General features: G+C 42.4%; 1 protein-coding gene across 1 annotated transcript in view; it reads right to left on the bottom strand.

The window, feature by feature from the left end:
- Positions 1 to 16,712, bottom strand: part of lcor (ligand dependent nuclear receptor corepressor) — a 71,439-nt gene extending 54,727 nt beyond the window's left edge. Inside the window, exon 1 of the mRNA XM_031877131.1 lies at positions 16,530 to 16,712. Within this exon, the coding sequence (XP_031732991.1) occupies positions 16,530 to 16,626 (97 nt within the window). The 5' untranslated portion in view covers positions 16,627 to 16,712. The remainder of the gene's footprint in view (positions 1 to 16,529) is intronic.
- Between the last annotated feature and the right edge of the window lie 1,427 nt (positions 16,713 to 18,139).

Raw genomic sequence — 18,139 nt, 5'->3', positions numbered from 1 at the left:
TTGGCACTGAAGCTAAGTACTGCACAGAGTTTAATAGGAGATAACCATGTGACACACACACACACACTAGTATAGTTGATCCGTGCATGCTTGTGAACCGCAGATTAATTACACAGTTTAACCATCAAAGTGTGAAGGAAAGTTTTACTGACGATCGTTATCGGCCGATATTCAGTAGAAATATGCGATCAGGAGATCAGCGTTCAAGCTTTCAAAGTCGTCGATCTCTGATGACGTCACAATGTGAACAAATCTGTGTTGAAACCAGCAGGAGGAGAAACAGCAACGTTAGCAGCACCGCTAACGGCTAACGTACAGAGGTTCCATTGAATTACATCATGACGTGTTCAAGCTCTATTAAGTAAAAATGAGTATTGGGCAAAGGTAAAATATAACGTTATCATGATGTGTTCACATGTCATCTTGTAAAATGTAGTTTTTGGTTATTATAGAAAAACATAAAAGCATGTATATCCAAGTATTCTGATTAAGAGTAGTATGATTTAACAGTTTGATCAGATTTTATGAGAAATGTAAGTTACTATGTCCTCGTTATTGTGAATTTAGACGACGTAGACGATATACGATCTCATCACGATACGATTCCATTGAAAGACAATAAATTATCATGTTCAATTCTGTAAATATGCACGGCCACAATAGTTTAAATCGCAGGCTGAAAGAAAAAGAAAGTCGTGTGTTTGCCAAGATATCTAAACGCCAACTTAGTTTTTTTGAGTGGACTTTAACTTTAAAGAAGATTGACCCCTGATAGCCGGACGTGGGCGTGTCCTCCTGCAAGCCTGCAGGTCAACAAATGCTCCTCTTTTGATTTCAAGCGCTCAGACGCCAAAAACACACGCTGGAGAAGAAAAACAGAGAGAGAAAGGATTGAGAGTCACCTTTAACGAATCTGTGCGCTTTCTAAAAGTTGATGTTGCAGCTCAGAATTTGTTATGTGCTCCCTCTAATGTCATCAATACACTTCCATACACGCAGCGCACCGTACCCAAGGGAGCTCTAACGACCGGCCATAAATATTTCCCTTTTTGCAAATCAAAGGTCTGGTGAACTCTCTTAGTGTGTGTGTGTGTGTGTATATATATATATATATATATATATATATATATGTGTGCGTGTGTGTGTGTGCAAGCAGCTCAAGAGTTCAATATTTGCACAGCAGCAGAGGAGCCTCCTTGCATTAATATTTGATGATATTATCACTAATATGGAGGAATGTTCTCTTACACGGCTCCGCCTGCAGATCAGCACACACACACACACACACACACACACACACACACACACACACACACACACAGGAAGTCGTTCCTCTCTGTGTGTTTATAGCTCTATCTATCCTTGAACTGTTCCCTAAACAGCCACCTGCCCAATTTGTCTTCACAGTCCAAAGGTGGCCGGTCCAAAGAGCCGCTGATAGGCCGGCGACACACCTTAGTTCACAAAATGTTCTCGACTCATTAACCACATCCACAACCGACGCGCTGCATGTGACCGCGATGTGACACTGATAAAGCAGCACTAAACCCAGTTTGAGCAACTCGCAGGTTCTCTGGTCCTTTTCAGTTCATGTGGGAAAAACATCTCTGAAATACTTCCTGGTTTTAGAGCCAAAAAAAAAAATAATTAAAAAAAATCAAAAACGAAAATTCCTGCCAATGACGATAAGAACACAGCAGTTAAACTGTGGAAATAAGGTTCTACGAGACTCGACACAACGGTGCATATCATTTTAAAAAGAGATTCATGTGTTTAAGCTGCGGGTGAGGTGTCCTGACAGCACGTGAGCGTGATATAACCACATCTTCTGTCGACAGATGTGCCTCTAATCTCTTTCTCCTTTACAAGTACTTTCTCTTTACACGGCTCGCACCAGTTTGTCCTTGTGGATCCGATCTCACACACCGATTCATACGAGCTCCTCAGAGGGCGACAGTGCTTTCATTGTTACTGCAGATGAAATGTCCAAATTGCAAAACGCCTGCAGTGAGAATTAGCCAGAGACGGAGATAATGTGTTTCGTGCAGCTTTTTAAGTAAGGAAGACAAATAGCTTCAAGTTAAAAGTCTCTAATCAGAAGAAATGCTTCGAAACCATGAACTCGTTCTTTTAACGAGTCAAAACATAATTACTATAAACCACCTCGGAGCTCCAATGTAAGGGCATCTCGAGCCACTTCATGAAATGGTACTAAAGACAGCAGAGTGCTTCCAACTGGTGCCGTTTGACCCCTTCCTGTTTCAACGGTACGGTGCCTCCACTCAAAGTCAGCTCCAGAAAGAAATGGTTCTACCAGTTTGCGGTGGAGGAGCTTGGCTGGCCGGCGAGACCTTACGTCGGTTTCTGGACTGAATACTGGACGGAGTTATCGGCCGAGTAATCTTACATCATTTCATTTTTTTCTAATTAAATGATCAACAACTGAGAGAGACGGCGAGGGAAAGTAGGGCTGGCGTACTTTGACATCTCACTCAGTGAATCAAGGATTCATTTTGACAAAGACGGGCTGCAGGAGTTTCATTTCTTTTATTTTCTACGATGAGTTAACAGTGAAGCGGTCTTGAGGGGAGACACTACGGGCATTTTTAGATTTCGGTCTGTTTCGCGTCATTAAATTCTTTCAGATTAGTGGAAATAAAACGTCAGAAATACACATTGAGGTGTTTATTTTACGACTTTGTCCATTTGAGTCTGTAGATTTCTCCTAAATTCACACAAAGTTTGAATTCTTTGATTCTTTAAGTTGAGCTTCTCACACGTCAGGATTTGCTGTTTTTCCTCTGAATTACATCAAAACAGATTAAATGTTTTTGGTTTTTGGACTTTTGTTCTGACTGGTCGTGGGAATCCTGATGAATATTTGGCAATTTTCAAAAGAACTATTTGCAGACTAAACGTTAACCGCTGCATTGAAAGTACAATTGTCTGATTAGTGATTAATAATAATAATAATATCCATGAAATGTTCAAATCACAGATGTTTTCCAACTAGTTCCACAACATTCAACCTCTTACATTCAGCCAGCAGCTGCAAAAAGCTAAAAACAGAATTTTAAGCTCAGCAATTGGATGTTTCTCACCGCAATGCTTCTTGGGAATCGTAGTCGACTTCTTTCCTCAGCTTTCAAAGAATCAACGTAGTTTCTGACTTTCTGCACCGAGGGGTCGACCGAGAAGAGCTTCATGTCCATCCAGCTTTTGGACAAATTTACTCTTACTGACTTCTACCTCCGGCCAAATTCAACCCCACCCACTTCTACCCCCCTCCCCACACCCACACACACACACACACTTTTACCACAATTTCCTTCTCAGATGATATGTCAAAGGAATTTGTCCTTCTGGTTTTGACCCTTACATTCATTACTACGGCTCTCAGCTCCTCAGCGAGCCACACAGAGCTCTCATTGTCAAAACCGCAACACTGGCGGCTGAAATCTCCCAATCGCATGAAACTGTCGTGCTAATTAACCACAGAAAAGTGTGTTTCATGCAGCTTTTTGGAGCAAAGCATGCAAAACGACTGCGAATTAGATTCACATCAGAGAAAAAAAAAAACCCCGATCCTAAACATCATCTGAAGCTTTTATTTTAGAGCGTTGAAAAAGCAATAACTTTAAAAACATTTGCTCCACACGGATCAGAATCTATCTCCCAGTTTGAATATTGAATGCACAGAAATTACACTTTGAATTTATTTGTTTTGTCTCCATTTTTATCTTTATTATTTTCAAGCTTTACTCGACTAAATAATGGAATCTGTGCAGGGTTTTGGTGTGTGCACACATGTAGCTGCTCATTCAAAAGTCCCATGATCTGACCAAAGTAGCGTTACATCTGTACAGACGTGCGAGAAGTAATAATATTAGTGAGAAGGATAAAAATGGACACAGAGAGGAAATGTGGAGGAGAAAAAACTCCAACCTGCCTACGCTTCAATTAAGTCTGAGAAGAAAATGTCTACAGCCACCACTGCAACAGTGTGTGTGTGTGTGTGTGTGTGTGCGCGCGCATATCATAATTAAAAGTTGCTGAACATAAGTGCCTCTTGGCAGAAATGAAATGAAAACATGTATTCCTCTATTCCTGCAGTGACACTGCGTGACGTGATTTTTAATAAAATGTCAAAATACTGGTGGCAGAATAAGAACGAATAAGAAGGAAAGAAGAGGAGAGTAAGTTGACAAGGATCACAGAAAAAAAAGAGGGTGAAGTACAAGAAAACTAGAGAGGAAGAGAGGGATGAGAGAGGAAGCAACAGGAAAGAGATAAAAATACAGTACAAGTGACATTTCTCCTGACGGTGACGGGAGTGACGGCGGCGGCAAAGCAGCGTTTGTTGCTTGACCTTCACTTTTATTCCAGTGTGTGTGTGTGTGTGTGTGTGTGTGTGTGTGTGTGCGCAGCAGCCTGGTGGGCTTGAATCCTAACCGAGTGTGACACGGTCGCACTCAGAGGAGAGCCCCCCCCCCAGCTCTGCCAGCACAGCCCGGCCCTCACACAGCACAGCTGGCCCCGTCACCTCCACTTATCCTGCCCGACTCCCAGTCTGCATGTACAGTAACTCTCTATCTCTGTGTGTGAGTGTGTGTGAGTGTGAGTGTGTGTGTCCAGTATATTACAGGGTAAAAGCCAGATGCAGAAGCTTGTGAGTGTCAAGGTGCATTCAATAATTTTACTGTCCCGCTGCACTGTGGGATCATAAGTTATCTGCAAGGGTTGCCAGGTTTGTTTTGTTGGATGCTGACGTCTAATGGCCGTGCATAAATCAGAGCTCGTGGTGCAGTTACAATAAAACAAGTCTTTAAACTTCTGGCTGACATGAGTTTAACCACATCAGGATGCTGCTTTGAGAGCGTTTTATCCAATATGAACCAGCTGAACTGATAATTCAATTCATCCATTAGTCGATTTCAAGGAATTGCTGCTTGTCTCTGTTTTTAGAGAGTTCTAGATCGTTGTAAATGTTCTGAGCCGTTGGTCGAACACTCTTTGATTCTGCTCAATATTGAGCCAGCAAGGAAACATTGTCACAGCTTTACAATGTTCTGCACAAAGCGCTCACTGAAGGTGATGAAAGTGAGGCCATTATGTGTTCTGTACCTCAAGGCGACGACTCACGAGGAAACGACATATGGCGGTGGAGGAAAGTCAGGCTTCTCTGCAGCCAAACGTTCTGCGTGACTCCACCAAACCCAGCTCATTCATCAGTTGCTTCAACGCCGCCGCTTTTGTGCTCGCGGTGCAATGAAATATTCACAAACGGAACAATAAATGGAATACAACGAGCGCATCGCAGACTCCGATAGAACACGACATCGAAGCGATTTTGTGACCGCGCACACCTACACGTAGTGAGCAACTATATGAGAGCAGCGGGAAGTCTGCAGGGAAACAAGTAACGTAAGAGTGCAGGTTTGTAGACAAAGAAACAGAAATGGCTGGTAAGGTGGGAGTTAAGGTGGGCTGAAGAAATGTCTCATGTGTGGGAGAGAGAAACAATATCCATCGCTGCTTCACTGGAGCCCACAGAGCGTCATTTACTACTCACAGCATCCAATGTCACTGCTAAATCTGATGGCTTACAATGAAAGTTAAGATAAGAATACCAGAGCGTTGCTGCATGAGGTCTCACTATGTCACTGGGTCACATGTTCCTTCATCACCATGAACTCACACACTCACCTGCTGCCACAAATACTCACCAGAGCACCAAATGTGCATTCATCCATTTCCTTCTGTTTGAGTGACGTTTGCTTAGAACTACAGAGACCGGCTGTTTTGGGGCTTACCGAGCGTTTAAAGTAAGCCAAAAAAAAAGTATATTTATCTGTTTTTATAGATTTAAGATGAGGAACCATTGGGTTTGGTACTGCGTGACACAGACAGAGTAGTGATGTCTGGAAATACTGAGGGACACAGTAACACATTGTTGGTTTTGGTCCATTTATGGCAAATTAAAATTGAAAAATTGACCGTAAAAATGTGTAGAATAAGACCAGCCTTAACATTTAAAGAATGAAATGAATGGTTTCCTCAATCTTGACCACTTTACGTACTTCCTCCTCTTGTACGTAACTGAAACATCTCACGCCGCTCCATCTTTGAGTATTTTACGATGTTGGTCGTTTCATCATCTACATTATTCAGCGTCGGGTTGGTTTGTTCATCTACTGATGGCTGCTTGGTGCCATTTTCTCTTCCTCCAGGCCGTGAACACGTTGGCTTTCTGATTAAAAACTGTTTCTTTATTTTTACCCAAATCCCACGACAAAGAATCGACCGCTCATTGGCTGCCATGGATCACCTGCAGCGGCCCACAGGGGACAACAGCTGCACTCAGGTGTGTCAACACAACCAATAAATTATGAGCAAGGTGAAAAACAAAAAGTGTCGGGGGCATTTTATGTCCATTTATTTTTAATTACTTTGTTGTTTTATGAATTTTAAAAAAGCCTTTTGCCCTCAAGCCGCCATTAATGTCTGACCTCGGTCACCAAACTGTCAGCTTTGATGTGAGTCTTTAATTTTTAATGGTTGATTTCGGTTTCATGCATGCCCTCGTTTATTATCATTAAAAAAACAAAACACCACTAGCTCTTTTTCTGCAAAACAACATAATCAGACCTTTAGCAGCAGGGCTGACATGTACTGTTTCTCGTGAGTGTAGCACATGCAGTCAAATCAAAAGGTTTATGTGTGTTAAAACTTAGTAAGAAGGTTATTTACATTACGTTTTGTCTCTTTCAATTACTCTTAGAACCTGGCTGACCCATCGACAAGTTTATCAGAGATATACAATGTTGGCTGGAAGAAATTATTTAAGGGTTCAAATAAAATCTAAAACGAGCTTTAACTTCACTTCTCTCAAATATCAACATTGTTATCAGCCTCAGAAATCCAGCATCAGTCAGGCTCTGATGTCTCGTTTAGGCCTGATAGTTGAACTAGAGGAGACGTTAAGGGGCTCATCAAAATCACAAGACATCGTCCGATAGCAGCCACGAACATCTACACCAGATTGCACGGGCCAGCAGCTGATCTTAAGCCGAGTTGCTAGCAGGGAAATATCACTCAAGACTCAGGGAATTTTTTTTTTTTTTTGTATGAAAGCAACATACCTTCTGAAACACTCCCTCCTCTCTCCCTCTATTGTTCCAACTCGTCCATCTGTCTCCCTCTTTGAGGAACTACATTTCCCAGGGTGCACCTGTGGGCAGCAGCAGTAGCGTCTGGTGCGCTGCCATGCCCAGTGGGTGATGCCCAGTGGGGCGACTGTGGCTAAGTGGACCACATAGCAGGGCCGTCCTTCAATCAGAGGGTCGGCGGTTCGATCCCCGGCTCCGCTAGTCGCATGTCGATGTGTCCTTGAGCAAGACACTTAACCCCAAAATTGCTCCCGTAGTTGTGCCTACGGTGTAGAAATGTGGTAGAATCTGAGTTGTAAGTCGCTTTGGATAAAAGGGTCTGCTAAATGACTGTAATGTAATGTGATTCTTTAAACAAACACGCCCAGACTATGGAGAGACACACAAACACACACACACTTTAAAGCACTGCTCAACAACCAGAATATTTGATTCACAGTTCACACACACACTTAAAAAAGCAGTCAGGATTTTGAGGATTCTGCTTGATCGCATTAATTTGTATTCATGCAGAATATGTTTATTTATAATCAATTAAATTTGTTTATCTGTGTCTTCTTTAAGTGGAGTCTAAATGTTTTTTTATATACATTTTTCATCTTCATGATTTGAATGACACTTCTGGTGATGAGCAGTAACAACATGCCGTACCAATGACTCTATAGGGACTTCTTTTCCCCAACTTCTTATATTCACTCAAACCAACTATATTGTTCCTGTAACTAACCATCATTTTCAGTATCGATTAAACATTTGGTCTATAAAATGTTCAAGCTGACATCTTCAAATGTCTTAATTTGTCCGACCAACAGTACAACGACCCAAAGATATTCAGTAAACAATGATATAAAACAGATGATAAGCTGGACCTATGTCGTGTTCTTTAATCAGCAAATTAAATAAATCAAACAGTTGCCGATAATTTACCCATTGCTGCTCCAGACTGTGAACGTCAACATGTTGCAGATTATTTATTTAATGATTCGGAGCAGACGGTTGCAGACTGTCCCTTTAACTCTGAACCATGACAGCTTAACACTGCTTAACCGCCTGCTCAGCTTCATTATTATCTCATTAGCCGGTTCCTCTTGCTTCAGGAATACCGAGGTGCCGCTTAGTATTAATTCACTGTTAATCATACACACTTTTATTCTAATTCCATTCATGACGCATTCTCAGGGAGACGCAGAGTTTTCAGACTTCCCTCATTAAAATAATAAAGCGTTCCCCGAGCGTAATCATCACAGCTGACCAGAGAAGTCTTAACCCTCTCCCAGCTCTTTGAAGAAGTGAAGACTGAACAAACTGTCGAAAAGTGTCCTCACTTTCACGTCCAAAATGGGTCCTTACAAAGATAGAGGAGCACACACAGACACACACACACACACACACACACACAGTCGTGTAACTGTAACCGTTACTTCCCGAAAGCTAAACTTACTCAAACTTAAACCAAGTCTTCACCCTAAAATGTAATGATTTACATTATGGGGACTCGCTGTCCATTTGTCCCCAAATGGACAGCGAGTCCCCACAATGTCAGTGTGTGAAGAGATGCATGTCCCCACAACTTCAGTTATACACGCCCAAACACACAAAGAGTTGTGTTTTGATCATTTTACAGGACATTACATTGACTAACACTAATTCTCTGGGGACATACCTAAACAATAACTGCGACTTACCGAAGGCTAAACTTACCCCAAACCTTAAACCAAGTCTTCACACTAAAATAAAAATATTTACATTATGGGGACCTACATTTTGAGAGTCTGAGCAATGTAAAAGAGTAAACACATTTAAGTCCCCACAACATCAGTAATACACACCCAAGTACACACACACACACACACTGGCTCCTCCATGCCAGTGATCAAATAGCCTGAAAAGCTAATTGCTCATACGTGACCTTCCACACAAAAGCAGCCATTATGGAAGAATAAGAAGGAATTCACTAAAGGTGGGTCCAAGTAAACATTCCTGCGGCTCTAAGGCCTTGACACCTTTCACAGTGTGTGTGTGTGTGTGCGTGTGTGTGTGTGCGTGTGTACTCCAAACACAAACTCTATATTGTGAGCCCACATGGTGTCAGTGTACAAATAATTGTACCAAAGAGGTCAGGGAGCTCACATAACAAAGGGAACACACACACAAACAATGGAATGCTTACATAAATTTTGATTTGAGTCGAGGACGCCGTGTGCAAAGTTTAAGGAAACGGAGGACTTTGGTCGCTGGTGAGACCGACGGGAGGAAAAGAGAGCGAGGCAGGAAGCTGACGTGTTGCTTCTCTGTCAAAAAAAAAAAAAAGATATCTGATCTCCAAACAATCAGAAATCATAGACACCATTTTAATCCTTCTGTTTTTATGGATATAGACTTAGAGAGGATTGACAAACAAAAGACAAGAATAAAAAGGTCTGCACACTGGAGCTCCCTCAAGTTCATATGATGTTATGAGAGAATACAAAACAAGAAAATTAGGGCAAAATTAAATGAAAATTTATTTTTAAAAATTGTCTCAATGCGACATCAAATCCCACTCAATTACAGAACAGACATTAGTAAGATATTAAACAATTCAATCTGGTTATTGCAACACATAAAGACGTGTTTTGGGGGACGGAGGCAACTTTAACAACAACAGAAGCATAAAATAAGATTGTGTGTTATCAGCAGGTCAATCCTTCATCGGCCGAAGTCAAATACCAACCAACTGATAAACAGTCCAGCTGCAGCATCTATATCCTGCGTTTTAGTTATTTATCATCTGAATATTAGACTCTCAGCATTTCTGTCATCCTGCCCGGCTCTGATTTAGCATATTAAATATATTCAAGGGACTTCTATTGCTATCATTTATAATTATTATTGATTTTATCCTGCAGAATAATGAGGAAGATCTCCACACAACGCTGGGCCACGTGTGCATTGTAGAGGTGGGTGTCTAAGAGACAAACACACTTACAGAGAGTTTAATAATCATTATAAAGGCCACAGGACCAGACCGCATCTTTGTTTTTAACATTTTAATAACAAGCAAACAGAACAGGATATACAACATTTAATATATATATATATACAAGATATTTTAAACTACTGTATTTTGGAGATCCTTGAATGTCTGAAGAATGGAACTGAGGCTTTTTTATTTTTGTTATCAATTTTTGAATTTTATTGAACAATCCATTTATTTTTCAGAAGGTAAAATGTCAAAAAAGACAGAGTTCAAAGAGTTTCAAACTAAGAGTCCAAAACCCCCCAAACTATACTATTTACATATTGACATTTGAAAAGCTGGAACCAGTGAGTTTCTTTGGCCATTTTTGCTTAAAGCGACACTTAATAGAATAGAAACCCTTTTTATTGTCATATACACATACACAAAATTTGACCTCTGCATTTGACCCATCCCTGTATATAGGGAGCAGTGGGCTACCAATGACAGGCGCCCGGGGTTCTGTCTTGCTCAGGGACACGTCGACACGTGGCACATCGAGGATTGAACCGTTGACCCTGCGGTTACCAGACAACCCTCTTAAGCCAGTGAGCCACGGTCACCCCGTTAATCTGGTTATTATAATTGTTGCAGGCTAATTGATTAATTAACAGTTTCCTCTATAGAAGAACTGAAGACGAGGATTAAGTTAAATTCAGGTTTAGGACAAACTACATTTAATCCGACAGTCGGACAAGTTTCTTCAAGGGCCGGGCAAACTATCAAAAGTATATTAATGTATATGTATTAGTATTGTGAAATGAGACTAGATATCCTGTTAGATGGTAATATGGTTATATGCACGTTGACCCTCACTGGTTGGTTTTTCAGGCTGCATTTATTATTTATCAAAAATCTTATAGTGTAAATGGTCTCTTACCATATGTCTCTAATGGTCAACCAGATAATATTGTTGCAACATTGATATTGAGGTATTTTATCACAAAATATTGTGATATTCAATAATATATAACAAACATTTTGGCCTCTTATGTGGCATTTCTCTTGAAGATGCTCCAACACTCAACAACAATAGTTAAAAGCTTCCGGTCCCCATCAGATAAACGAGAAAGATCCCCGGGGAGAAAATAAAATACAACAAAGATGGATGAAGAAGATTAGAAAAATAAGAAGAGAAACTTTTGAGGAAGTCAGCTGCCTCCCTCCTCTCCTGAGACTCAAAACCAGTCTGTTCTGTTAAAGCTGTCACACTCTCTGCCTCTTTAACAAGTTGAAGAAAAGCTCAAAACATTTGACTAGTTTCACTACAGCCGGCAAAAAGCAACATGAAATGTTATTACTGTTTGAACGCGAGGCAGAACGTCGCTGGAGAAGAGCACGACTCTGGAAAAATATAGATACACACACACACACACACACACACACACACACACACACACACCTTCTGTCGACAGTCACACAGTGACAGTGTGGTATTTCTATTTTTTTTTTAAAAAGATTGCACACAGACCCCCCCCCCCCCCCACACACCCCAAAGACAGCAGCCCTCCTCCCACAGGACTCCTGGTTGGCATGGATCAGCCCCCAAGACAGCTTCACACACACACACACACACACACACACACACACACACACGCTTTCACACACATTACTGTGGAGCAGGTCGTGTGTGTATGTGCGCATGCATGCATGTGTAATGAAGAGGGTACCGCAGAGATTTACAGTGTTGGCACCCGGTCCAGTCGAATGGGTGGATCGCTGCCACTCTCCCCGCCAGCTCCCGATGAAATGTGCCATGTTTTGTTTTCCTCTTTTCAAGTGAGCCCATGAAAAGAATTAGCAAGATGAGAAAGTGGCAGGAAGATCTCTCTGGGCGTCCATCTGTCCGTTACTGAAATAACAGCCGTCCGCTTAGAGAAAGGGGTGGTCGGGGGGGGGGGATTTCGTTGACTTGATAAGAGGAGGATTTGACTCTGAGTACAGCCGGCAATCGAGGGTCTAGCTGGGTAAATGCATGGGTAGATAGATCAGACACTCAACTAAAATAAATGATCTTTAATAATATTGCGACTAGAACGTGATGAAGAGGAGGAAACATTTGCTGTCTTTAAAGACGCTGCACTCATCCTCCTGACAGCAACTCTTTCCTTAATCAGCTGCAAAGAATAAAAAATAAGCCCGAAACATGCAGCCCCTTGCAGTCGATTAACAAATTATTATATATATATATCTTAATATATCTTATTAGAGAATTACATCTCTTTCTCTCCATGTAATATTTGCATTCTGTGTTTAAGTACTCGAGACAAAAGCAACGGTTAAAAAAAAAATTGACATGCAAATTCTTCGCAAGACCTTTGTTTGGCTCATTTTATGGAATCAGTGTAGCATTTAAGTTTCATGGAATAAGCAAGCTAGCATGCTAACTAGCATACAACTGGCTAGTTAGCGTGCTAATGCCCTCCCCCTCACTCCCCGCCGCTCCACCAGGAGGAAACCTCCGGTTCTGCCGAGTGAAACCGATGCGGAAGTGTCTTAAAACTTGCATTCTCTCTAGTGTCCACCAGGGGGCGACTCCTCTGGTTGTATAGAAGTCTATGAGAAAATGACTCTACTTCTCTCTTGATTAATTACCTCAGTAAACATTGTAAACATGAGTTTATGGTCTCAATCTCTAGTTTCAAGTCTTCTTCAATACAGCATGATGTTCATTTAGTACATTATGGTCCATTTAGAGTCACACGGACCATAAAGCAGGGGATGCTTTAGGGCGGGGTTTATTGTGATTAACAGGTCGCTGCTGCTACCACACATGGCATCTCTATGTCACTCATCCACATTCCAAATATGGTCACTTCTGTTCATCGGCTGCGAAAAAACCAACATGGCGACTGCAAAATCGCCGAACTCTGGCCTTCAAAACATCAGTCCTATGACGACGTCTACTTCTGATATATAGTCTATGCGCTGCACAGAAGGACAAGCTAGTTACCTAGCGATAGCTAACTCGCCATGCCGTCCTCCGGAGCTGCTTCCGCTAATCTCTCCGGAGAGCTGCGATAACATTTTACGGCCCCCGCTGGCTTGGTTGTCACCATAACAACTAATATTAATCGACAACTTTTCTTTTGTACAAGTAAAAATGACCCGGAGAGAAAAGTGAAACGTCCGTTCTGCTGCTATTCTATTTCTGTGGGTTGGGATTAGTCACCAGAAAAACCCTTGAGAACCAACCTTGCATCTCCACTCATGTTCAGCTCAACCGGTGGCGTTCTTACTCTTCAGAGAAGCTCTGAGGTGTTGGAAGTTTAAAAAAAAAAAAAAAAAAAAAGAAGCAATCTGCCATCCAGACTCACACCTCTCTCTCTTTCTCTCACAGTCTGTCTCTCTACAGCACTGCCACATTCCCTTCAGCCATCAAATGAGCTGTACTCTCTTACCCAGAATATGTGCCAAAGGAATCAGCGGCTGGGCTTTAATTGCTACCAATTAATACTGATAACCTGTCTATGGCATATCGGCCCTACTTTATTATCAGTACACAGCACAGGGCAAGGAGATGAGGCCGGCGGTGTCGACAAGCTGCCTCCTCTCACGTCACTGTAACAAAGCGGAGGATGTGCACCTCTCTTACCTGACCTTAGACCAAATGTCTCGATCACTTTAATAACGAGGCTGTTAGATAGAATCACATTCGGCTCATGACGGAGTGTGATTTAATTGCCGGTATACATTTTTGTGTAAGAATAAGATAATTTCTTTCTCAATGTTGTAGTCTTATTTTGGAGTATGACAGCTTGTCAAATATCAGGAGTCTCAGGTTTTTTTGCTTCAAGACTTTTTGCAAAATGAATTGTTAAGCAAACATTCACTTGTCACTGCTTCTCAATTCAGGATGTGCTGTTTTTCCTTGTCTTATGTGATAGTAAATTCTAAATATTTGGGTTTTTTCAGCCATAGCAATATCTGGATATCTGCCATTTCACATAAATGCCGAAAAACGTTTAAAAAAAATAGCCCAAAATGAACCAAAATCAATGTCAAAATGAACTGAAACACTTCAACGCGCCGCTTTTCTTTCAGGACTCGCAGGACTTTTGGAAACCAAATTCCTCCCCAGGTCAGAAGACAAACTGTATCTTATGACGTTCCAGTTTCTCCCTGTTTTCAGAGCCGATTAGCCAGCAAACCAATAAACACGTCAGACTTCAATCTGACTGCTGATAGCTGCTGCTGCGCTCCGGCCCTAAAACTTGCCACGCATAGCAAACCAATGATGAGCGTGGACGACCAGCAATGAGGAAATATGCACACAGCGTATATCCACACACACACACACACACACGCACACACACACACACACACACAGCTCCCCATATAGAGCTGCAGCAATCTGTAATATCCCACTGTGAGTTCATCCTTCTGCTTTGTGGTATTTGTATCCTCTGTGGTATCACTGTGATATTACTACAAGATATTCAAGGTGCACAATCGCACAGTACATTTATCATGCTTATAGTATCATTACCAGTACCATTCAGTTCCATTATAGGGGCTTATTGTGTCAATCAGGTATCTGAATAACATCTTTCTGGTTTTTATTGGACTATTTTCATCTGGGTAACTGCAACCCTCAAAAAATGTGCTACACTTAATAAAAAAAAAGGGCCGACACAGCATCCTGTGCTGCTTTTAACTCCAGTGACCCACAAAATCATTAAAACGGCAACTAATCAGACTATACATGAAAAGCAAAAACGGGACACAAAGCAGGTGCAGTGCTATAATTAATCTGGACAGAAAATAGGTTACCTCTGTTGAGTCAAAAAAAAAATGTTGCTGTAAAACTCAGTGGAAAATCACGCATTAAATGACCGAGCTGATGGGAGCCAAATGCAGGAGGAAAAGCCTTTTGTTTACACTGCTGATTGTGATTCCTCGCGCTTCATGCTGGAGGTCAGAGATTACCCGACCCTTTAATTTAACACTGCATCCCCTCATTAGGAGGTTTTCTTACTAAAAAGAAAACCACGTTCGCCTGCTCGGAATCAGGCCATGTGGGTTATTATAGAGCGGTTAGATGGGTAAGTAGGTGACAGTTCAACGCGCAACATCTGGACGTAGAAGTGCTAAACCCACCCCAAAAAAAAAAAAGCCACTGCGACCCTTCCGCCGCTGGTGCTTCTGCGGTGGGGATGGTGGTGCTCTTATACCGTTTTATACTGCCGCCGATAAAAGCCAGATTATAAGAGCCGGGGCAGAGAGCCGAGGAAACGTGGAGAGGGTTAGGAGATCAGAGGCGAAGAGTGGATGATAATCTTGCCATAACATCGGGATAGGTCGATGTAACCAGATTAAACTGAGCTAATGAAATACAACAGAAATGGAGGATTGGAGGAGGAGGAGGAGGGGTGGGAGAGATGTATGGATGAGAAGATCCTAAATAAAAACCGACATGAACTAATGAGAGAAAGCAGGGAGAGGTCAAGAACTGCATTTTTTTAAATCAACGAAACAAAGACTGACACGTGCCATTGCCGCTGCTGTTAATTGTCTCTACAGTGCCAGAGAGATAAACATTTTTCTTAACCCCCCAAAAAAAAAAATCATAAATATATCTTAATTCAACCTGCACCGGACAGACTTTCCCAGCGCATCCAGGAGCGCCGTTTCAACAAGTACCACTCCCGGTTCTAAAAAGGCGAGCTTTGGAGGCATTTCTCCCCGTGGACCCCCGCTACACCTTCCCCCTAAAATACAAAATTATTCCCACTGACATTTCCCCCAATGCAGCAATGCGCGCTCCCAAAAGCCAATTGCCAGGGAAGTGGAGGAGGAGGAGGAGGGGGTGTCATGTTTGGAGATTGAGAGCGCGCACTGCCCCACCACCACCAGCACAAAAAACTCAACACGGCGGCGCGCGCACGGACACGCGCTGGCCTATAGCGGGGAAGCCGATTGGCTAAAGTGCAGCTCCATCTGCGCACGTGACATGCCCTGCTTACAATAAATAAACAGCCATGGAATAATGTATATACAAAAAAAATACCCCGGTGGCTCCCAAACTGAATAAAACAACTGTCACAAACACAACGTGCGCAGGTGGAAACACCTGTCAACATGCCGGACACGAGCCTGAAAACTTAGAGAGCTGAACATTTTTTTTGTTGTTTGTGGATGTGTCCGGTTTGGAGGCAGGCGGCGCCAGGCAACAGCCGTGCGTAACACACACACACAAAAAATGACAGCTTCACGTAGAGCCTATAGGTTTTCCGGTGGACATTACAGCCACGGCGATCCGCTCCACGGAAACAAACAGGCAAACACACAGTTACCGGCACCCTGCGGCTCCCCGGAACCGCGCGGCACACACTCGCGCACACAACGCCAAGCGAGCTTACCTACACAGTGAATGAGTTTGTGCCTCCAAGAGTCAAGTTCCTGCCGAAAGCCGCGCCTCTCTACCGTGCATTGCTGCCTTTTGCACAGACTCGCCATTTTCTGTCGGCCCCTCCCGTGGGCGCGCACATACTGCTGGGTGCTTCCCTGCGCGCACGTCACCAGTGGGTTTTTATTCTAGGGCTGGGTGGAGTGAGATATGAGGGGGACGGGGCTGCAGCATCCCCTTTTTCTACAGCGCTCATTTGTCCCACCCACCAAAAAGCGGCCCTTCCTCCTCCCCCTCCTCCTCATCCTCCTCCACCCCTCCCAGCATCTCCGTGCGAGCATGTGCTGTCATTGGTCGTTTATTGGGACGTTTGTCTGCTTTAATGTTGTACAGGGTGCAGCACATGGCGCCTGTGCTCTAAATTTGCCATGACTTAAAGCGATGTGTGTCAAAGGGCGCGCGGCTGTGCCGGGGATTTAAAATGCGCATGAAGACGCTGCGTTGTTTAAATTAACAGATATGTCGTCAGTAAATAAACTGAAGCCTAGATTCTAAAGACTTTGTATACAAAGAGGCGTTGTTGTCAAAAACTGCCCGAGTATTTCATTTTACAAAAATCAAAGAGCCTACAGATCTTTGAAGCGACTGTAAACAGATCGCGACTGTCCGAAACATGCCCATAATGTGCACGTGAGGCTCACGGTGCGTCTTTACCAGGAACCCGTCAATTCAACCAGCCTCATCACTAATATTCATGCGCACTAATAGTCTCATTTAGCCAATTAAAGGATTACTACAACTTCTCTTTTAATGGATTATGTTGCTTTTCAGTACTGAGTCGTTTTAAGCAAATTAATAAACGCTCGATTATTCTGCGATCTCAACCCATAATGCATCTCGAGTACAGGATTTGCCATAACGGACAATGTTTAAAACACCATATTAAGATATTATGATTTCATAAATACTGATGGCATGGGTCACGAGAAAAGAAAATGTCATTTGCATCGTTCACACTTCATTTCTTAATTGTTCTACAAGAATTATTTAATTTTTATTTAATTTTCCCCAAAAATGTCAATAAGAATTAAGAACTCTTATAAACACAACATGACTAAAAATCGGTCCCACACCTGCCTTTATAGTCGGAAACGACAGGAAAGAACATGGGAAATGATTCGGAAATGACAGAATTTTGTGTCCCAACATTAGAATCCAAATGCTTTTTCAGCAGCGTCTCAATGCTGCTGAAACACTCACAACGACGGGTCTTAAAGGAGTCAGCATACAAATGTGGACGTTTCTAAACTCTCCAAGGCTGCTGAAACCACGTCAGTGTCCTCGGATGTAGTCACGGAGCCGCCTTCGTCCAAATGGGCAGACAGAAGTCAAAACTTCATTTTGTTTAAGAGGAAGTCCGTATCCAAAGCACTGACCACGGCATGACCTTACAAATATATACAAATACACTCAAGTTGACAGGTCAACATGCAAAACAGCACAGAGAACACACATCAACATCACAAACAACATCGGGGTAACTAAATGAAAAATCATGCCCTCTTTAAAAAAACTGCTCCTAATTAAACTGACCTCAAGTTTATTATCGGCAAATTTAGTCAA

The sequence above is a fragment of the Anarrhichthys ocellatus genome, unplaced genomic scaffold, assembly GCF_004355925.1.
Source record: "Anarrhichthys ocellatus isolate YVR2014 unplaced genomic scaffold, GSC_Weel_1.0 scaffold126, whole genome shotgun sequence".
NCBI classification, from domain to species: domain Eukaryota; kingdom Metazoa; phylum Chordata; class Actinopteri; order Perciformes; family Anarhichadidae; genus Anarrhichthys; species Anarrhichthys ocellatus.
Note: the sequence above shows the minus strand (reverse complement) of the source record. Positions and strands in the feature narration are given on the sequence as shown.